The sequence below is a fragment of the Pseudopipra pipra genome, chromosome 29 (genome assembly GCF_036250125.1).
Source record: "Pseudopipra pipra isolate bDixPip1 chromosome 29, bDixPip1.hap1, whole genome shotgun sequence".
NCBI classification, from domain to species: domain Eukaryota; kingdom Metazoa; phylum Chordata; class Aves; order Passeriformes; family Pipridae; genus Pseudopipra; species Pseudopipra pipra.
Window position 1 is genome coordinate 2,230,571 of NC_087577.1, and position 19,812 is coordinate 2,250,382.

General features: G+C 56.2%; 3 protein-coding genes, 2 long non-coding RNA genes and 1 other non-coding gene across 15 annotated transcripts in view; 4 read left to right on the forward strand and 2 right to left on the reverse strand.

Annotated features, from left to right (window-relative positions):
* The window catches only part of UBAP2L (ubiquitin associated protein 2 like), a 31,038-nt gene extending 16,739 nt beyond the window's left edge, over positions 1–14,299 (forward strand). For 3 of the 7 annotated variants that reach the window (XM_064638497.1, XM_064638492.1, XM_064638496.1), the window contains 18 exons: positions 336–507; positions 1,403–1,604; positions 2,815–3,092; positions 3,372–3,544; positions 4,143–4,332; positions 4,927–4,981; positions 5,405–5,579; positions 5,772–5,844; positions 6,509–6,704; positions 6,792–6,880; positions 7,509–7,562; positions 8,175–8,256; positions 9,417–9,634; positions 9,723–9,828; positions 12,179–12,246; positions 12,539–12,736; positions 13,190–13,240; positions 13,697–14,299. In XM_064638497.1, the coding sequence (XP_064494567.1) occupies positions 336–507; positions 1,403–1,604; positions 2,815–3,092; positions 3,372–3,544; positions 4,143–4,332; positions 4,927–4,981; positions 5,405–5,579; positions 5,772–5,844; positions 6,509–6,704; positions 6,792–6,880; positions 7,509–7,562; positions 8,175–8,256; positions 9,417–9,634; positions 9,723–9,828; positions 12,179–12,246; positions 12,539–12,736; positions 13,190–13,240; positions 13,697–13,792 (2,476 nt within the window). In that variant the 3' untranslated portion in view covers positions 13,793–14,299. The remainder of the gene's footprint in view (positions 1–335; positions 508–1,402; positions 1,605–2,814; positions 3,093–3,371; positions 3,545–4,142; positions 4,333–4,926; positions 4,982–5,404; positions 5,580–5,771; positions 5,845–6,508; positions 6,705–6,791; positions 6,881–7,508; positions 7,563–8,174; positions 8,257–9,416; positions 9,635–9,722; positions 9,829–12,178; positions 12,247–12,538; positions 12,737–13,189; positions 13,241–13,696) is intronic. The other 4 variants (XM_064638498.1, XM_064638494.1, XM_064638495.1 and 1 more) reach the window with 2 other exon arrangements.
* On the forward strand, positions 7,941–8,075 carry LOC135404117 (small nucleolar RNA SNORA58). Its single transcript, XR_010425582.1, has one exon. It is a non-coding gene; the product is annotated as a small nucleolar RNA SNORA58 (small nucleolar RNA).
* A 78-nt stretch (positions 14,300–14,377) lies between the features above and the next one.
* Positions 14,378–15,060, reverse strand: LOC135404036 (uncharacterized). Its single transcript, XR_010425558.1, has 2 exons — positions 14,688–15,060; positions 14,378–14,565 (listed from the first exon to the last, which is right to left on the reverse strand). It is a non-coding gene; the product is annotated as an uncharacterized LOC135404036 (long non-coding RNA).
* A 95-nt stretch (positions 15,061–15,155) lies between these two features.
* HAX1 (HCLS1 associated protein X-1) lies at positions 15,156–16,971 on the forward strand. Of its 3 annotated transcripts, none has more exons than XR_010425555.1 (8): positions 15,156–15,373; positions 15,443–15,645; positions 15,732–15,874; positions 16,012–16,057; positions 16,154–16,269; positions 16,339–16,470; positions 16,562–16,707; positions 16,836–16,971. XR_010425555.1 is itself a non-coding variant. In XM_064638542.1 (8 exons), exons 1-7 carry the CDS (start codon positions 15,171–15,173, stop codon positions 16,678–16,680), a joined length of 981 nt encoding a protein of 326 aa, XP_064494612.1. In that variant the 5' UTR covers positions 15,156–15,170; the 3' UTR covers positions 16,681–16,707; positions 16,836–16,971. The 3 variants fall into 3 exon arrangements, 2 of the variants coding, with proteins under 2 accessions (XP_064494612.1, XP_064494613.1); XM_064638542.1 differs by having other exon boundaries at positions 16,339–16,489; XM_064638543.1 differs by lacking the exon at positions 16,562–16,707 and having other exon boundaries at positions 16,339–16,489.
* A 141-nt stretch (positions 16,972–17,112) lies between these two features.
* LOC135404030 (aquaporin-10-like) lies at positions 17,113–19,497 on the forward strand. Of its 2 annotated transcripts, XM_064638545.1 has the most exons (6): positions 17,113–17,616; positions 18,264–18,390; positions 18,492–18,629; positions 18,717–18,835; positions 18,916–19,133; positions 19,204–19,497. In XM_064638545.1, exons 1-6 carry the CDS (start codon positions 17,512–17,514, stop codon positions 19,490–19,492), a joined length of 996 nt encoding a protein of 331 aa, XP_064494615.1. In that variant the 5' UTR covers positions 17,113–17,511; the 3' UTR covers positions 19,493–19,497. The 2 variants fall into 2 exon arrangements, with proteins under 2 accessions (XP_064494615.1, XP_064494614.1); XM_064638544.1 differs by having other exon boundaries at positions 18,492–18,835.
* On the reverse strand, positions 18,054–19,569 carry LOC135404034 (uncharacterized). The gene is made up of 3 exons (XR_010425556.1): positions 19,474–19,569; positions 19,271–19,345; positions 18,054–18,367 (listed from the first exon to the last, which is right to left on the reverse strand). It is a non-coding gene; the product is annotated as an uncharacterized LOC135404034 (long non-coding RNA).
* Positions 19,570–19,812: the final 243 nt, after the last annotated feature.

The following is a 19,812-nucleotide window of genomic DNA, read 5'->3' on the forward strand; positions in this document are numbered from 1 at the left end:
ACGAGATGAGGTGGATTTAAATGGAGAAGTTGAGTTAGTAATTTCTGGGTCCTAATCTTGGATTAGAGTTTTCCTAGGCTCTGCTGCTGGTTCTTCAGGTTTGGGGGCATTTTGCTGTGTTACATTAATGAAAAACATGATTTGAAATCAAAGGCTATGCAGGGTCTTGCTTCATCTCCCTCTCTTTTGAGGTTGCTACTGGCAGTTTTGAGTTAATGTTCTGAAGATTCCTTCAATTTGTGAAGTTAAAGGTGTGAGGCTGGAGGGGGAATTCCGCTGTAATGGAAGCGGAAGCTCATGGTAACCTTATTGAGTTATCCTCTTTCTCTTCGCAGGATCGATCTTGCAGTCCTGCTAGGAAAGACACCGTCTTCTATGGAGAACGAGTCAACGAACCTGGAGTCATCCCAGACTCCTTCTCTGGCCCAGCCACTGGTGTTCAGCAATTCCAAGCAGACTGCTCTGTCCCAGCCTGCCTCTGGAAACTCCTTCTCTCACCACAGCATGGTAAGGAAATGCTGGTCTCTGCCGGCGGAGATTTGATGGGGGTTGCTCATTCCCTGACATTCTCTGTCTGTTTGGGTAATGTGGGAAATGCAGTCCTGACACCTGCTTGCTGCTTGGGACTGGCAGAGCCGGATAATTTGCCAGTCTGCTTCAAATGCAGAGGCCTGAAGTTCATTGCTCAACTTGAAATAATTGGGATAATTCCCCCCCTGTTGCCCTTGTCTGATTTGCAACACATTTGCAACACATGCTTCTTTCCTGCTCAGAGGAAAGGAAAAACTCTTACAGTCCAGGGCTTGCAATTTCAACAATTTGAGAAGTGGAAGTGGTTGGGAACTGGTGTTGGATGGAACTGGGGGATGGAATGCTGGCCTCTACTGGCAGGAGAGGGAAGGAGGCATTGAGTCAGAGTCAGAGATGTGCAGGGACCTGGGCGGATGTTTCTTTGTGTAACTTAAGCAAAAAGAAATAAAAATTGTGCACTTACTGGTGAGGTAGTTGAGGAAGGATTTTCAAAACCACCTTAACATAGAGCCAAGATCTCCAGGTGTTTCTTTTTTAGTGCAACTGAATGCGTGAGAATAATTGAGTAAATTTTTAAGATTCTGTCTGTTAGCTTTCTTTGTAACCCTCTATGGCTGTACCATGCTATGAGTTGGGTGAGAGATGATCATGCCTGCACTCACACATGATGGAAGGCTGGGAGAGAAGCATGAGCCCTCTTTGCAAGCAGTGTGTGTGCTTTTGGAGCTCAGGAGTGTTAAGCTGAGGCACCCAGTGAGAAGCAGCAGGGTACAGTGCATTCAGGTTTATGTTAAGAGATGTACCTGTCCTCTGAGCCAAGTTCCAAGCCATGGGAGATGTTGACTTTGTTATCTCCTTGCTGAAATTGCAGGTGAGCATGCTGGGGAAAGGGTTTGGAGATGTCGGGGAGGCCAAAGGCAGCAGTACCACAGGGTCTCAGTTTCTGGAGCAGTTCAAGACAGCCCAGGCGTTGGCTCAGCTGGCAGCTCAGCACACCCAGCCTGCTGGGAGCACCACTGCTGCTTCCTGGGACATGGGATCCACCACGCAGACCTCGTCTCTGGTGCAGTACGGTAAGGAAAAGGAAAAGCAGCATGGCCCCCCTAGAGTGGGGAGAGTGTGTTCCCCCCCAGAACTGCAGAGGCAGCAGGGGAAGGGACTCAGCAGAGGAGGAGATCGCAAGTTTGCAACCAAGCCAGCTGAGCTGGAGAAATGAATAGAACGGTGGGAGCAAGTTTGTGAGACCAAAATATAATAGTGCATGTGAGTCTCTCCCTGTTCCTTTTATACTTGGAGCAGTTGAATCCATCATTCCAGCATGCTTCAAGGCCAGGGATCTGGCATTCCTGAGCCTCTCACAGTGTGCAGAACTACCTCCTAACGTAAAGTTGTGCCAGAAAAAGGCCTGAAAGGGCACTTCTGGAGAATAGGTCCTGAATACCAACACTTGTCAGTCTCCTCTCCCTGCTGACCTGATGTTATCTTCTAAGGGATTTCGACTTGCTGTTAAATGCCAAAAAAGTAACTCTACCTCTGGGTTGGCCTGAGGGAATAAACAGGGATTGAGAGGCTCTTTTCAGATAAGGTGCAGAGCTCTGCTGTGGTCGAGTGCTAGTGCCATTTCCTTCAGCTTGTGCTTGTTGCAAGGGAAATGGCTCTGGTTCAAATCTAAGCTGAAGAAAAATCGAGCCCCGTCCTAGTGACAGTGAGTGTTGACAGCTTCTGATCTTCTCAGACAAGAAGCCACAGAGGAGAGTTGGAGAGAATAGAAGCTGTTTTTTAATAAGCTGTGTAAAGGCTTAGCGGAAGGGGGAAGGTGGTGCAAAGACCTGAGGGTGGCAGCCCTGAGCAGTGATGTTGCTTGGAGATACCCAGTCCCTGCAGGGGAAGGAGCAGGCAATGGAATACTGGAATGCTGGTAGAAACCGGGAGGGGAGGGGAGGGGGGAGGAAGTGGCATCAGGCTGGTGCAGTGTCTCCACACAAGGGACTCTGGAGTTCAGCTTTTCTTGGAGAATGGAGGACTTCTGCCACGCAAGCTGATTTTGTCCTGTAGAGATGGTGGAAGGAGCCGAGGGGAGAAGAGCTTAAAAAGGCTTGGCAGTGGTGGTGGTGAGAGCACAAGGCTGGGAGTGGAGATGCTGGGGATCTCTGCTCTCTGATTTTAACAGGCTCCAGGATGACTCATAGTAGGAAACAAATTTATTTTTCTTGGTAAGTGTCAGAACTTGATTCAGTTTTAAGGCAACATACCCTGCTAACTCACCTCTGTCTCATCCCATAGATCTCAAGAACCCAACAGATTCTTCCGTGCATAGTCCCTTCACTAAGCGACAGGCCTTCACGTCAACCTCGACCATGATAGAAGTGTTTATGCAGGAGAAACAGCCTGTGGTGACGGCCTCCACAACCACACCGGCACCCCCATCCTCTCCACTGCCCAGCAAAACCAATCCTGTGCCCCAGATGTCCCCAGGGTCCTCGGATAACCAGTCCTCAAGTCCCCAGCCAGCACAGCAGAAGCTGAAGCAGCAGAAGAAAAAAGCATCATTAACATCAAAGGTGCGGATTGATGGTGGGGAAGGAGGTGTCAGATTGTGTTAGAGCTACAGAAGCATCCGTTTGGGCTGGTGAGGGAAGGTCTGGGGTTGCCGTTCCTGCTGTTAGCATGGGGTGTTTGTGGGGGTGATGGAGTTACACGCCAGCCTGGGTTGAACGGTGTAATTCAGAGGCTGCAAGCCTGCAACTGCCATTGTGTGCTGGGAAACATGGGCACTAAAAGCAGTTCTCTGTGCTGATCCCAGGGAATGACTGGACCGTTCTGTTGTTCCTCCCTTGCAGATTCCTGCACTTGCGGTGGAAATGCCTGGCTCAGCGGATATCTCAGGGCTAAACCTGCAGTTTGGGGCGTTGCAGTTTGGTTCGGAGCCTGTTCTCGCTGAGTACGAGTCGACGCCCACAACCAGTGCTGCCGTTAGCCAGTCTCAGAGCAGCCTGTACACCAGCACGGCCAGGTGAGCGCCAGGAACCGTTAATGCAAGCAGGCAGCTTTGGAAGGTCGCTGATCCCATGGACTTGAGTTGTGCTGCATACTAGTAGACCCTTTCTGACTGTGCTATGGTCACAAAGGGGGGACAGTGTATGCAACAGCAAAGCGTAAGTTGCCAGCAGACTCATCGGGCAGCTCTGTGGCTGTTTTGGCCTGCGGCACTTGGACAGAAAGCGGAGTTATCCTGCTGCCCTTCAACTGTGTTGCTGGAAACACAGAAGGGGAATCCCCAGCGCAACTGCTCTGTGTCCCTGGTGAACGGATTGAGTGCTTTGTCCTGCTTTTTGCCTGGCAAACTAGGACACAGCGGGATAGGTGTATCTGCGGCGCCTTGCCAAAGCGATGTGTCTCTGTCTTCTCTTGGGCTGACCCTCAGTAGCTGTCCAGTCTCTTAAGTGCTAGGCAGTGTGTGAGGCAGGGCTGTGGCTGGGTGCCAGCATCCTCCCATGGTTGGGCTACCCCTGCTCTCTGGGCGCGTTTCTTGGCTCGGCTGCTTCATGCAGTGCCTTTATGCTGATGCTTGGTGCTCTTTATCTTGGATATTTTTTCTCCCCCCTTTGTAGTGAATCTTCATCCACGATTTCATCCAATCAAAGCCAGGAGTCTGGTTACCAGAGCGGCACAATACAGACAGCAACATTTACCTCCCAGAACAGCGCTCAGGGACCACTGTATGAACAGAGATCCACCCAGACGAGGCGATACCCAAATTCCATCTCCTCCTCGCCCCAAAAAGATCTGACCCAGGCTAAGGTAAGAGAACAGCTTTTATCACCTGTTGTGCTGAGTGAGCCTTGTGTGTGAAGCAGTGTCTCAGGGGAAGCTGAGTGGTTTATCAAGTGGTTCTCCAGCCTCACTGTGCGGCTCATGAGCTCTCGTGAGAGCTCTCATCTGGCTGCTCCCAGAGCCCTCAGCTGTGCTACGTACCTGGGACTGATGTCAAGTAGATTGCAAGGTGTGTGTTGTGTCTCACGCAGTTACCCTGCTAGAGAGGGGCGTGCTGGCGAAGGATTTAATTTCCTCTTAAAGATTTGGTTCTTGCATGCTGCACACCAGTTCAGTAACATCAGGTTTGGCTAATGAACATGGGTTGAGGAGGTTGAGGTGGTCTTTACTACCAGCAGCAGAGAAACTTCTCACACTAATTTCTCAAATATACACGTGGGGGTCGTGCTGTCACGGGGCTAGTTGACCTTGGAACTGACCCCAACACAGTCTGGTGACATGTGTTGGTAGCAGGACCTTTTCTTAACTGAGGAGGGAGTGTGGGAGGGAGCTGACACGAGCTCTGCCTCTGGAAATGCACAGCTGTGATGCCCAGTACTCCTTTTTTCTCTTCTTTCTCAGAATGGTTTCAGTTCTGTACAGCCCACGCCGTTACAAACCACACAGGCCGTTGAAGGTAAGTGTCTGCCAGCACAGCAGGTGACCTGTGTCTCTTGTGCTGCTCATGTTCTCTGCTTCAGATGAGAAGCTTTATCTGTGCTAATAGCAGGTCCTTTCCCTGCTGGACTAATTGCTGCCATTTAGATTATTTGCTTGCCTTGGAACATTGAGCTTTCTGTTGATGGATCCATGAGATCCTTGATGAGTCACCAATGACAATAATTTATTCTGCTTTTTTTGTAGAAGACATCTGTAGGTCTTGAAGCTCTTTGTAGAGCCAATGGCAGTGTAAAATGAGACATAGAACACAATCACAAGTGTGTAACTGGTTGGCAGCAGTGAGGGAATCCCCAGATCTCCTGACTCCTTTGGCTGAGCATTTGCTGGTCCCTCTGGAAGTTGCCAGTAGCTGCCCCTAACCCAAAGCTTTTCTTTTCAGGTGCTACAGGCCCCGCAGTGAAATCCGATTCCCCCTCTGCTCCCAGTATCACACCTCTCAGTGATGGGGTGTCTGCGTCGTCCTTGCTGACAACAGCCAGCCAACACTCGACAGCTCTGAGCAGCCTGAGCCACAGCGAGGAGCTCCCCAGTACAACCACTGCCCAGCTCAGCAGGTGAGGAGCGTCGGTGGATTTCTGGAGAAGCATAACTAGAAGCAGAAATCCATACTAGACATCAGAGACCGTCTCGTGCAGTGAGGAAGACTGAGATGACCCATCCCATCTGAGTAGATGGGGAATGGGATAGTGCCTCTAATAGTGACTCTCTCACCTTGGTTTGACAGCCTTTTATTTCTCCTCCCGCAGTGCGTTGCCCACCCAGCAGAACAGTCTGTCCTCATCCACATCCTCTGGGCGAACATCAACTTCAACTCTCCTGGTGAGTCTGGGTGTGGTCTCGCGCTCTGTGCCCCGTTCCCACTTGGCTTGGCCAGGTTCTCTGGGGTGCCTGACCTTGGGGCTGTGGTTGTGACAGAACCTGCCAGGCTGCTGGCTGTCCTGCTGGAGTTTGGGTGCTGTGTGGAGAGAGGACGGGGGGTTATGTCAGAACACTGTCTGTGCACCTGTGGCTTGAGGCTGTTGACCCCCTGCTTGTCTCTGGCTGAGCAGTGGCTCTTTTGGGTCTATAGCAGCCCTTGAAAGTGCTACAGAGTCGCAGCCACATCAGAGCAAACTGGTAGCTGATGCAGTGCTGCCAAATGTCTCTACTGCTGGAGCTCTCATAGTATGGAGTCCCTGGGTATCGGCTTCTGCAGCAGAATAAATCTCCCTGCCACAAATGTGGTGTCTTGCCCTGCTCCCCCCAGCAGAGAGATGTTGGGGCACAGCCACAGGAGAGGCTTGAAAACATTAGGGGTCGGCTGCTGTCAGGACTTTGGACTTAAGCCAGGTGCAAAGCAGGTTTCCTTGTAGCCTGCAGCAGTTCCCTGCAGGAACACCCAGGTGCAGACACAGCGTGTATTTTGCGTAGGCAGTGTCCTGTGGTACCTGTGCACTCTGCTCCACCTGCCTGGTCCCCTGACTCTCCTCCCTTCCTTCCCTAGCACACGAGTGTGGAGAGTGAAGCGAGCCTCCATTCTTCTGCTAGCACTTTCTCCACCTCCTCCAGCACGGTGTCGGCCGCGCCACCGGTGGTCAGTGTTTCATCCAGCCTCAGCAGCGTCAGCAGCCTGGGCCTCAGCCTCAGCAGCAACTCCACGGTGACGGCCTCCACTCGAAGCTCCGTCGCAACAACATCAGGTACTTTCCTGGGTCCTGCTGTACAGGAGCTAAGAGAGTGAGTTTCTGCTGTTTGCTTTACTGTGGAACTTTCTCTTCCTTTGTCAGGAAAAGCCCCTCCTAATCTCCCTCCTGGAGTCCCACCGTTGTTGCCTAATCCATACATCATGGCTCCAGGGTTGCTACATGCCTATCCAGTGAGTAGAACAGTTGCTTTATGGTAATGTCATGCCACCAGATCCCTCCCAGCTCCCTCTGCAGCAGGGAGGGATGCAGGATAGTGGGGAGACCAAAAACTGACATAGCTCGGTGGGGCTGCCTTGGACAGGTGGGGTTTGAACCTCCTGCTTTCCATGAAATCCACGTGCCTGTGGGTGTAAATGTCTGTCCTCGTGACCCCAGAGCAGAGTCTCTGTACCTATTCTCAGCAGCCTCCCCAGCCTTTGGGGAGCAGCAGCCCTTGGCAGAGCATGGTGCATGGGAGCATGGAGCTGTGTTAGAAACATGCTGTGACAAAGGGCAAACACAGTCAGGGCAAGGGTGGTGACTCCCACGAAGTCTAGGGGTGTGTCACAGCCCTCTCCTGAAGTTGAGAACAGATTTTGAGGAAAAACTGCTCAGGGGCTGTGTGGTCTGGAGCACTGTCCTTTGAGCAGCTCACAGGAACCCCCAGCAGCATCAGCCTGCATAGGGAGTGGCTGCCTGCACCTGGGGTGTCATGGGCTGCTGACCAGCTGCTTTTGGCTTTATCTCATGTTTATCTAAATGTTTAATCTAAAATTAGAGAAGTGTCTTTATCTAGTCCATCTGCTGCTCTTTTTCTAGCCACAGGTGTACGGATACGATGACTTGCAAATGCTCCAGACGAGATTCCCATTGGTGAGTAGTGCAGAGTGACAGGGACACACCACTTCTGCTGGCTCTGAGTGCTGTGGGGTTATAGACAGGTCAGGCTGTGGGTAGTCCCAAAGAGCTGGAAAAATGGGGTGCTGGATGGCTGCACCTCTCTGTGACAGCCGTCAGAGTTAGTCAGTTGCTCCTTGACACGTGGGAATTTGGGTGCATGAGTTACTCATCAGCAGTATCTCTTGTGGGGCCAGGAAGCATGAGAACTACAGCAGCAGGGCTGTTGTAGAGATTCACCTCTGATCCTTGACTTAGGCAGTGACTAAATACTTCTTAGAATGGGCTTTACTTAGTGATAGGACATGTCCATTTTCTTTTGAAGCAGAGGGGAAAGTCCAGGCAGTTTAAAGACTGCATACCAGTAGACCTTATCTGGTTCTTCTAATAGCCAGATCAGGGGGACGGTGCATGCTACAAAAACCTGGGGCTGCTGTAGGTCATGATCAGCCTGGATGTGGCTGGTTGAACTGTGGTACCCTGACATATCTTGCAGCTGCAGGACAGAAATTCCTCTATCCCAAAAGATACTGCTTTGCACCTTTAGACAGAGCTGATAAAATATCTCCATTTGTTTTTAATCATCAGGATTACTACAGCATCCCATTCCCCACGCCCACCACCCCGCTGACTGGAAGAGATGGCAGCCTGAGCAGCAATCCGTACTCTGGTAGGGAAAAAGTCTGCTCTAAATCCCATTCCATCAGGGTTTGTGCTGCTGCTGCTGGTGTCCTGTGCCTTTGTCTGCTGGAGCTACATCTGCGCCAGCCTCCTGCACTGCCTTTCGTTTGGAGCATGTCTCGCAGCTAAATTCTTGTCTTGTCCTTGGACATCTGGTTTTGTCAAGGCCTGTTACAGGGAAGAGGTGGACAAGTAGGAGTTAGTGTGGCAGTTGGAAAGGGAGTGAGGGAGGGCTGAAAGATTCAGCAAGGAGTACAGCTGGGGAACTGCTTTCCAGGTGGTGGTGAGGCCAGCACTCAAGCACTGTGAGTAAAAATACAAAGAAGCACAAAATATGGAGAAATTAAGTTTTTTATCTATGGGACGGTCTTATCAAGAAAACCAGCGGGACATTTGGGACCTGTCAAACTTGAACCAAGCACTCAGCGGGTGCCTGACCGCTCACTGACCTTGGTAGATGCGTTTATGCACTGCCAACCTGCAGTGGGCAGTAACTGTGCTGAGTTTTCACATGCTTTAGGAATTGTTGCACTTTGAGGTTTGCTATTTTTCCAGCACTGATTCTCCCTGGCTTCAGCAGGAGCCAGTTTGTGTGGAAGTGCTTTTGCCCAGCTGAGGCTTAAATGCCAAGCTTGGAGTGTGGCCCCATGTGAGCTCTGAACTGGAGAGTTTTTGCGTAGAAGAATCAAGCGGGTGCTCATGAAGAGCAGCACAGGGAGCTTCCCCCAGCCCTGCAGCCAAGCCCTCCACAGCCCAGGCAGGGAGCTGGGTTGTGTTCAGTCCTGCTGCTGGTGCACAGAGAGGGATGAAGGAGAGCTGTAGCACCAGGCTCTGCTGCACAGGCAGCCAATAGCAGGTTTATCCAGTGCTGGATTGTGGGCTGACGTCAGGCAGTGCAGCACAGTAGCTGAGCTACTGTGGGCTTCCCTTCCCCCCGGTAGTCCTCTCAGGGCCAAGGAGTAATTAACAGCTTTGCCTTATCAGTGTGCAAAGGTCTGAGGGCTTGTGAGGGCAGCAGACTTTTGCAGTGGCAGGAGGGGGAACTGATTCAAGTAGCTGTTTATCAAAAGGCTGGGTCAGCTTTGGGCTGAGCTGGAACAGGCCAGGATCTGGCACTTGTGTTCTTCACTCTCACCTCCTCTATTTCAGGTGACTTAACAAAATTTGGCCGAGGTGATGCCTCTTCTCCTGCTCCTGCAACAACTCTGGCACAGCCTCAGCAGAGCCAGACCCAGACCCATCACACCACGCAGCAGACGTTCCTGAACCCGGCGCTGCCTCCTGGCTACAGTTACACCAGTCTGCCGTACTACACAGGGGTACCAGGGCTCCCAAGCACCTTCCAGTATGGGCCCGCCGTGTTCCCTGTGAGTTTCCTGGAGGCAAGGTGTGGGATTTGGGCGGGGGGGTGGCACAGCAAAGCCTCTCCTCACTCTGCTCCTCTCTGTTCTGTAGGTTGCTCCTACCTCTTCCAAGCAGCATGGTGTGAATGTCAGCGTCAACGCATCAGCGACCCCTTTCCAACAGCCCAGTGGCTACGGCTCTCACGGGTACAGCACTGGTAAGAGACCTGTTGGAGCACCTTCCACAGTAGCAGGGCTTGTTCCCAGTCTCCCTGGCTGTGCTGGGGACTGCTGTCTTCCGGCAGTAAGGGAGAAGAATGCCTGGGGTGCCACTCTCATGTCATTCAATTATCCCTGGAAAGGCCCAGGATTGTTCTGCATCCACATCTGGAGCAGTTTTGGGAGATACGGAGCACTTCATGCCCTCCTCTGTGCCCCACAGTTGAGTGGCTGGGGCCTTGAACCCCTGTCAGAAGCTGAATTGTTTGGTTTTATTTGATTTGTTGGTTTTTTTAACTGCCTCTCTGTGATCAATAGAACAGCAATTATTCTGGATTTGAATTCATTTCCCACCAGTTTGGCAGACACTTTCTAGGGAGGTATCCTTGTGGTGGTTTGAAACTACCACGAATCTAATTTTTAAGTTCAAGCCCTCCTCCCACAGTTTGCCCCTGTGAGAGGGTTTAGTGATGGTATGGACTTGATATCTTTTTCACCTCATGTGGAGAGTTTTCAGACAAAACACAACCATTCGTTATTGGGGGAAGGGGAAAATATTTACAAAGGTTTATTTACACCCACATATATATTACATTAAATTAAATTTCTCCTTTTCTTCAATAAAAGTCCAAGAAGAAAAGAGAAAAGTCTTTCTGTCACTCCTCAGGCCACAGTTCCTTAATTTCATTTTTTTGTGGCACTGGTTAGTGTCCTTCATTTTCCTGAGGCAGCAGATTTAAGTATGGCAGTCAGGATTTTTGTTCTTACTTTGTGGAAATTCCAACCCCGAGCCCGAGCCTTCGGGGGATTTCCTTGTAGATCTTCACTCCTCTTGGGTTAGAACATTGAAGGCAGCTTTCAGTTCAGTCTTACCAAAGCTCTTCTGCTCTGTCTCAGCTCGCCAGCATGATAGAAGCAGCAGCAGCAGCAGAGGGCACGGCCACCTCCTCCGCATTCCATCCTGTCTCAGCTCTCAGGACGACTCCGGGTTTTTTAGCTCCTTTCTCTCTCTCTCTCGCTGCTGCTGCATTTCGGGACTCCTTAAGGGTTTGGAAGTCCACCCCTCCTCTTCAGGAAGTCTCTGGGTTTTGGGAAAGTAATACAGTCTTACCCCAAACCAGCTCTGTTGAGTTTTCCTCTGTTTTGTTGCCGGCTCTCCCTCCCGCAGGAACATCTCTGCGTCTTTCAGCCGGCTTCACGTTATCTCGCTGCTACTGGCTATCTTTTTGGCTTTTAGCCATCGCTGTCTCTGTTCAGGACTGCTCCGCTGCTGCTTTTCAATGTCTTCTGCTGCTGCTGACAGTAAGGAAACTCTTACAGCTCTTGATTACGGGACCCGGTCCAGCTTTGACACTATACCGGGTCTCCCGTAGCCTCAGCTGGGGGCTGGGGGCCCTTGGCCCCCAGAGGGGCTCACTGGCCCCCTGCGTCCTCCTGGCTCAGATCATGGCCACCTACCTTCTAAACTATCTTCACCACCTTCTCTTCCGTTTCTGTGGGCATGTAATTTCCGTAGGGCGCACGTGGACTATCGATTGGTCCAGTATTATCAGTGGGGCAAACCATTACTACCTCAGAGAAAAGGTGGTTTTTCAAACCACCACAATCCTTGATTCAAAGATGCAGGAAGGTTGTGAACCTGCCGCCTGTCTTGGTACTGGTTTCACTGGTTGGCCTCCAGCTGACTTACACAGGGGTGCATTTGGGTCCCTCTTCCAGCCTTTAAATTCCCCTTGTCCTTCTTTTCACTACATTAGAGCCCTTCAAGATACTATTTTCTCTTTGTGAAGGTCCTTCAGCTTTGTACCAGGTCATCTTGTGCTGAGCCCTTCAAACCTCCTTGATTTCAGCCCTTTTTCTGCACCTTAAATGGTCACTGAGTTCTCCTCTGGGCCACCCTGTTTTACAGACAGCCCTGTGCAGGTTGTGTTGGCAGTCACTGCACCAACTATCCCAGTCCACAGCCGAGTTGCCTTTACGTGCAATTGCCTGTTATACACACGAGGAGCTCTCAGGCTGTTCTTGATGCCGTGTTCCATGCTGGGGGTTTGTTTCCGTGTCTCTGTGCTGCATTCCCCAGCTCTCCTCAGAGCTGCTGTTTTCTGTGTGTTTCTCTGTGTGTTTTTCCAGCCCCTCACTTGCTTTCTGGACTCGTGTCCAGAGCAGAAGAACTTAAATTTGTATGGGCGCTTTGCTTGTGGCCATGCCAGGACCCTGCTCCCCAGGCAGATCTGTCTTTAGACCTTCCCTGGCCACCAGAGCTCTCCACCAGGTGCTGCTGGTTATCAGCAGCTCCTGATGAACCGGTGGCTGCTGCCTAACACTCTCCTGCCTCTCCCTCCTCTGCAGGTGTATCCGTGACATCCAGTAATACAGGCGTGCCGGACATCTCGGGCTCTGTCTACTCCAAAACTCAGGTTAGTGTCTGTGAGTGCTCCCTGTGTGGCTCCGGAGGGGAACTGAGCTCTGAGACAGCCTCCCTGTGCAATAAAGGTCTCTTCCCCTTGGATTGGTCAGCCAGGGAGAAGGGAAATGCTTGACCTTCCCCAGTTTAGAGCAATTCTAAGCCCAGAAAGAGCCATAGGAAGAGACTCTATCCATTCTCTGCATCACACACTGACTCTGGGCCCACGACGTGTAGAGCTGGGGAGGGGCACGCTGCCAGCCTGGCTCCCAGCCCTTATTCCACTGTTGGCATCCCCTCCTCAGCAATCCTTCGAGAAGCAGGGATTTCACACTGGAACCCCGGCAGCCTCCTTCAACCTGCCTTCGGCACTGGGCAGTGGTGGACCCATCAACCCTGCGACGGCGGCGGCGTATCCCCCCACCCCCTTCATGCACATCCTGACCCCGCATCAGCAGCCGCACTCGCAGATCCTCCACCACCACCTGCAGCAGGATGGGCAGGTGAGCGATGCCCTCGGCGCTCCAGCCCCTCGCTGGGGTATCTCCTAGGGCTCTTCCTCCCCCTCCAGCCTCTGCCCCTTCCTCCCCCCCCCCCCCCCCCATGTCCTGCAGCGGACCCACGCGGTGACACACACGCACACTCACACCTGCACATACACACAGAGAGGTGAGAGGATGAGGTGAGGACACACCCGGGGTGTGCTCTGCTGTGGGGGTACTTGGCACAACCCCCCATGCTGCCAGGCTGCACTAGGAATGGCCAGGTAGTGCCCCCTCACACAGACACACCCGGGGCGTCCCAATCTCCCCCGTCCTCAGAGGGGAGCCCCACAGGCCAAGCAGCAAAGGAGTCACTTGCCACAGCCACGACCCTGCCGGAGCTTTCAGGTCTAACCGTGGATTTCTACTGTCATAGTTTGTCCCTTTATTTTACATATCCTGGTACTGCAACAGCTTCCATATTTGCAGATGATACTGTGCTGCCAACGCCAGCAGGAAGATCAGGTAATGAACTCTCTGATAATGCATTGCACTTGCCCTGGGGTCTCCCCCTGCCCCTAAGGCTGCCCAGGCTCAAGTAGCCTCTTCCTTCTCCCCCGTGGCCGCACAAGGTGAGGACAGAGGCCCTCAGTCGGTATGTGCACACACACACACCCACGTGCAGACACACACGTTCCTGCGCTGACCCTTCCCCGCTCCCTGCTGCCCCTGGCCCTGTGTGCTGCTGCCCTGGAGGAAGGCATGGAGCAGAGGGAGGGTGCTGGGGCTGCCGGGGCACAAACATGACAGCCCCAGTGCCCCAGCACTGGGAGCTCGGCTGGGCGGAGGCGGAGCAGCGGACGCCGAGGAGCCGCCGTGGCCGCAGTGCCTGGCAGGGCTGAGGCATCGTCCTGCAGAGTGGGCTGGGGCCGGTTCCCCCCCACACTCACCACCCGCTTCTCCTTCTGCCCCTTCCTGCAGAGCGGCTCCGGGCAGCGCAGCCAAGGCAGCTCCATCCCCCAGAAATCCCAGGCCAACAAATCCGCCTACAACAGCTACAGCTGGGGTGCCAACTGAGGCCGGGCCCCCCCCACCACCACTTTGCTTCCAGAAGAGAATCCCAGCTACCCCGATGATGCCGAAGGATCCCAGGGAGGAGAGAGCCCTGTGGTGGGGAGCGCCCAGGCCCCCAACCCCGGCAGGGCCCCGCAGGGCAGGCCGCAGGCGCCTCTGCGTTGTCTGTCTTCAGCCACTTTCCTGTTGTATGTAATATAGAATTTGTATTTTTTCTTTTTTTTTTTTCCTTTTTTTTCTCTCTGCATTCAGATCTGAACCGTTTGCCGTAGGGGCCTTTTTTGGTTTTTACTCCTTTCTGTCCCCTCTCCCCTCCTGCTGCCCCAGAACCTCTCAGATCCAAAGGAGTGGAAGCTGCGAGTCGCCTACAGCAAACCCCCTTATTATTAGGAATAAGACCAGTAATTGATATGAGCAGCATTGTAAGATTAATTAGTTGAAGTGTTTTTTTTGTACCGTGTTCTAAATTTAATGGATAAATGTGTCTTGTATATAAAAACAAAAACCCCATGCCGTCCTCTAGTTCTCTCATTTCCTCCCCCCTCCACTGCTGTCTGACAGAGCCCCCCCCCCGCCCCGTATTTTACATTCTCCATCTGCGCGCCCCCCCCCCTCCTCACAGGCCCTGAGTGCAGGTCCTGCTCCCCTTGCACGCTGTAAGTATCTTCTGCTTTTGGGTTGGGTTTTTTCTTTTTTTTTTTTTTTCTATGCAGTCCAGATCTTGTATTTTTCGGTTCCACCTGGTCCCTTCAGCTGCAGTCCCAAGCAGGGATTTACTGAAGAGAATAAAGATCACAAAGTGATGTGTGTATTTTTTCCACCTTTCAGCCTGGTTCCCTATTTTTGGTGCAGGGGGTGGGAGGCCCTGGATGGGCAGGGTTGGCAACGCTTCCCCTACCTGTCCCCACTGTCTTGCTGGTTTGTGGGGTTTTTTTGTCCCCTCGTTTTGTGGATTTTTTTCCCGGCTGCAGCTCTGGGCAGCAGCAGGATCCCAGCATAGGGACAATGTCAGAGTCCTTCTCCCCGAGATTCCCACCTTCCACTTTTTCCCTTCCACTGCTCCTCTCGGAGTTTGGGGGCTCCACCCCAGCCCCCACGTCCCCAGGAGGGGCTCGGGACAGGCTCGACTGTCACGGAGGGGAGTCTCGGGCGCTGGGGAGGGCAGTGGGACCATGAGGGTGGCAGGAAGGCCCGGGTGTCCCGGCAGTGGTTGCTGAGCTGCATGGTTAAGGGGCCGAGGGCTCGGGGCGGGGGGGGGGCGCGGCAAAGCCGGAGCTCCTCGTACTCTGGGTCCCAGTGGGGCAGCAGGAGGGCATTGGGCTGGGCCGGCGGAGCTCAGCTGGGGGCACAGCGCAGGGCCGCAGGACGCCAGAGGTGCAGGATGGAGCCCCCGCTGCCCCCGGGCCCGGCCGGGGAGACACGGGACCAGCCCCGCAAAGCGCCTCACGACACCCGGCGGCGCTTTGCGGCCGCGGCGCTTTGCGGCCGCGCGACCCCGGGGCCTGGGGCACCGGGAGGGCCCGGGAGCGGGATGAGCTTCTACGACGCCTTTCGCGGCTTCTTCGGGTTCCCGGGGCGGCGCAGGTACCGCAAGCTCGCCCGGCCCTGCCCGCACAGCCCCCGTCCCGGTGTCTCAGTGCCGCGCTCCCGCAGGCCCCGGGACCCGCTGTTCGGCGGCGCGGCGTGGGACGAGGAGGAGGAGGATGACGGCCCGTGCCTGGCGCAGCCCCCACAGGACTTCGGCTTCGGATTCAGCCCCGGCGCGTCCCACGGAACCTTCGAGGAGCTGTTCCGGGACATGGGCGAGCTCCTGGGGGCCCTCGGGGGGGCCTGGGCCGGGCCCCCGCAGCTCTTCGGTGGGCACGGGGGGCGGCACGGCTCAGCGGGGCTGTGGGGGCCGCTCGGAGCCCCTCGGCCTGACCGACGTCCCCCTGCTCCGCAGCGCCCGCCCTGCCCGGCCCCGGCGAGGGGCGGCCGCTGCGGGACTCGATGCTGAAACATCCGGACAGCCCCCCCGCCAGCGCGGCCCCGGCGGGCCCCGAGGGCGCCAGAAACCCGGCCCGGCCCTGGAGACCCTCCCTGGGGGTGGGTGAGGGGTTTGGGGTCCGCCTCCGCCGTGGCAGCCGTCGCACCCTGCTGGTGCCGCTCAGTGCTTGTCGCGGTTGTTGCCCTGGTGTTGGGGTTTGCTTCCCGCGTCACCGGCGCGTGGCTTTGCCTTGCAGCTGGAAGATGCTCGCCCGGCTCCTCCCGGCCTCAAGGAAGACCAAGGTGTGTGCTGGGAGTGGGGCCCGGGGGTCTCTGCGCTGCCGCGGCCGCCGGGGCATGTCCCCACACACGCGGCCACCGTGTCACATCTCCCCTCAGACTTGGACTCCCAGGTCTTCTCCGCGGGGCTGGGGACCATCCTGAGACCCGACGAGCCCAAGTCCCGCTCCTACTTCCAGAGCGTCTCTGTCACCAAAGTGACTCTGCCTGACGGGGTGAGTGTCTCCGCGGGTGCCTGAAGGGGGTCGGGGTCGGGAGTTCTGAGGGCTCGGCACTCCGTGCAGGCAGTGGAGGAGCGCCGCACCGTGCAGGACAGCCAGGGCCGCCGGGAGACCACGGTGACGCGCCGGAGGGGGGACCAGGCCTTCATCACCACCACCAAGGAGGACGGGCAGGGCAAGGACTACCGGGAGGAGGTGCTCAACATGGACGACCGTGAGTGGGGGGCAGGGGAGGGCGCGGGGGGCGGGAGGCGCCCGGCTGAGGGGGCTCTCCCTGCCTCTCCAGGGGAGCTGGCGCAGTTTGCGGGCTCGTGGCCGCGGCGGGACGAGCTCCGCCCTCCCAATCCGAGCGACCCGTCCTCTGTCCTGAGCGGCTTCCTCCGACACTGGTTCTCCAGCTGGTAGCTGTGCCCGGCCCTGGCTGAGCACCCAGTACGTCTGACATGTGCAGGGGGGACGGACCCCGGGGCTCCCCAGGGTCGTGGGGACGGCTCAGGGGCTGGGGCTGTCGAAGTGGACACTGGGCAGCAGCGTCTTCTCACCACCTGGTTTTGTTGTAGGTGGGTCAGATCCTCCTGGGAGTTGGCACTTGGCCTGGGGGCTGCCTTCCTTCAGGAGTGCTGTGGAGCCACAGGAAACCCCGTGGGGGCCAAATGCACGCGTGTGTACAGAGCAATAAAGTCTATTTATGCTAAACAGTGACCTGCTCTGCTCCTTCAGGCTGGAATCTCGTGGGTCTGGAAGCGGATTTGCCCTGGCTGCCAGGGTGGCTCTTGGGGGGCTGCCTGAGGGATGCAGGTGGTTGCCAGACTCCTGTGCCTGCGCTGCTCCCTGCTCACCTCCCTCTCCCATTTCACTGCCTGGTGCTGAGCCAGGGCCTCTTCATTAGCACTGACTGCAGCTGCAGCTTGGGCAAGGATGTGGCGGGAGAAGGGGGCTCCTGGCTGGGAAACGCCTGTGCCCACTCACCTGAGTGAGGTCAGGGCTCCCCGTGGCTGGTTGGGGATCTGACCTGGCCCTACTGAGGTGCAGCATCGTCACGAGGTGTCCCAAGGTTCCCCAGCCCCACGTGGGACTCCGGTCCCTGCCAGGTGTCTCCCTCGGTGTGGCCCTGATTGGTTTAAAGTCTACACATTATCACCCACCTGGCCCCAGAGCTCATAAAATCCATTGGGATCGAGGCACTACTGTCACTGCTGCCACCGCTGTCACAGCTGCCCCTTCCAAGCTGGCACCATGGGCTCTGCTTCCTTCTTGACAAGGGTCCGGCGTCTGCTCCGAATTCGGAACCGGCTGATACGGGAATGCCTGGCTGAGCTGCTCTGCACCTTTGTCCTCATTGTGAGCGGGGCTGGGCTTGGCTGTGGGGGGCAAACGGGTGGGCTAGGGCTGATGCGGGGGTTATGTGGGTAGGATGGGGCTGACGGTGGGGTGCTGGCAGGTGCCAGGGGTCCCAGGGCTCCACTGCCTGCCCCTTGCTGGGGTGGGGGGTGTTCGGCGCTGCACCACTCTCGAATGTGCGACTCAGCACTGCCTGTCCTTCCACTTGGACCCTGTTCCCGTGGCATGGCCCGCCCTGTGCCGCGGCTCCGCTGCAATCAGGGTGTGGCACCGGGCAGCACGTGCCACAATTCCTCCTGCCTTGGAGTAGGCAGAGGTTGGGGCTCTGGAGCTGCTCCTGGCATTTGGGCTACATGCCACGATGGCAAATGGTGTCCCCATGGCTGTGCCGTAGCACTCCTTCCCCACCACCTCCCCAGGGAAGCAGTTCACTTAACTGCTAATAATTTGATTGCTTTGCTGTCAAAACCACAAGTGAGAGCAGTAAGCGCCTCCCTGCCAGTGCCTGTCCGATGTCCAAGGACGGGGAGCAAAACCACAGAGGCGGCACCGGCACAGCCCTCGCCTCGCTGCCCTGTGCTGTCAGTGGAGGCGGTGTCTCAGCACAGGGCTGGTGGGGCTGAGATGGGCACGTCCCTCTTCTCCAGACAATCACCCTGGGCGGCGCCGCACAGAGGGTCACCAGCGAAGAGACAAAGGGGGACATCCTCACCAGCTACTTGGCAGGTGCCCTGGCTGTCATGGTGGGCATCTACATAGGAGGGGGAATCTCAGGTGAGGCTGAGGAGGGGGTACCAGCTCCTGCCATCCCCCAGCTCTGAGTCCCCCAGGACCCCTTCCTCTTAGCCCCTCTCCCTCTCCCTGCTTGGTTGTAGGGGCCCACATGAACCCGGCGTTCACCCTCGCCATGTGCCTGACGAAGCAGTTCCCCTGGTGGAAGTTTCCCATCTTCGTGCTCGTGGAGGCCTTGGCATCTTTCCTATCTGCCGGAGTTGTCTACATCCTCTACTACGGTATGGGAGGGCAGCACCGGGTTGGGGAACCCCACGGCGGTGCCAGGCTGGCCAGGCTCACAGACAGGCTCTGCCTCTGCCCCACAGATGCCATCTGGCACTACAGCAATGGCACCCTTACCGTGTCCGGCCCCCGGGAAACTGCCTCCATCTTTGCCACCTACCCAGGTGACTACGTGTCTCTCACCAACGGCTTCGTGGACCAGGTGGGTGCCACTGTCAGCTCCCCCAGCCCTCTCCAATGGTGCCGGTCCCCGTGGTGCTGAGCTGCCATGTCACCCTGCAGGTGATTGGCACGGGGGTGCTGCTAACGGGCGTCATGGGTGTCATGGACAACCGCAACAAGGGTGTCCCCAAGGGCCTAGACCCAGTGATCATAGCCATGCTGGTGCTCTCCATCGAAGTCTCCATGGGCGCCAACTGCGGCTGCCCCCTGAACCCCACACGGGACATCGGGCCCCGGCTCTTCACCTACCTGGCAGGCTGGGGCCCGGAGGTCTTCAGGTAGGTAGAGGGAAGGGGGTGAGGTGGGGGTGGCAGAGGTGACCCCCTGCTCACCCTGCCTCCTCCCCAGCAGGGGCAATGGGTGGTGGTGGGTGCCCCTGGTGGCACCGCTGCTGGGGTCCGCCGTGGGCACATACCTGTACCAGCTCTTCGTGGCTTTCCATTACCCGGAGGAGGACGGCGATGCCCTGGAAGAGCAGGGCTCCATCGTCCTGGAGAACAAAAACATTGACCTAGACGCTGGGGTGTCATCCAAGGAGGACACTGGGGGAACAGTGCCTACCGGGTACCCCCCACCACCCCGCAGCAGCAGCACGGTCCCCACTACCATCCCCCTCACACTATTAAACGAGTCCTGAGGTCATGCGGCATCTCGTCTCTAGACGTGGGTGTGCAAGGGTATGGGGGAGGCAGCGGCTCCAAGCCCCCCGCGGGGTCAGGCCAGCCAGGCCTGGCTGCAGAGAGACCTCAGCCTGGGTGACACGCTGGTAGTGGGGGGAGTGTCCCACCGGGACCCGGGACTGCGCCCTGGTATCCCCTGTGGCTGCCTCTGGCCCTCCGGGACCCACCCGGCTCCCCGCCCCCCCCCCTCCCCCCTGAGCCGCCCCGCCGGCCGGGGCACCCGCGGGGTTGAGCTTCGGGACCCTCTGGGGCCGCGCTCGGCCGCTCCCCCGCGCCC

Excerpts from the sequence above, each read along its gene's own strand:
- HAX1 (XM_064638542.1), top strand. The coding sequence starts at position 15,171 with ATGGAGCCCCCGCTGCCCCCGGGCCCGGCCGGGGAGACACGGGACCAG. Across the intron at positions 15,646-15,731 it reads CGGGCCCCCGCAGCTCTTCG|CGCCCGCCCTGCCCGGCCCC; the intron begins GTGGGCACGGGG and ends CCTGCTCCGCAG. Across the intron at positions 16,058-16,153 it reads CGGCCTCAAGGAAGACCAAG|ACTTGGACTCCCAGGTCTTC; the intron begins GTGTGTGCTGGG and ends ATCTCCCCTCAG.
- LOC135404030 (XM_064638544.1), top strand. The coding sequence starts at position 17,512 with ATGGGCTCTGCTTCCTTCTTGACAAGGGTCCGGCGTCTGCTCCGAATT. Across the intron at positions 17,617-18,263 it reads TCTGCACCTTTGTCCTCATT|ACAATCACCCTGGGCGGCGC; the intron begins GTGAGCGGGGCT and ends CCTCTTCTCCAG. Across the intron at positions 19,134-19,203 it reads TGGGGCCCGGAGGTCTTCAG|CAGGGGCAATGGGTGGTGGT; the intron begins GTAGGTAGAGGG and ends CCTCCTCCCCAG.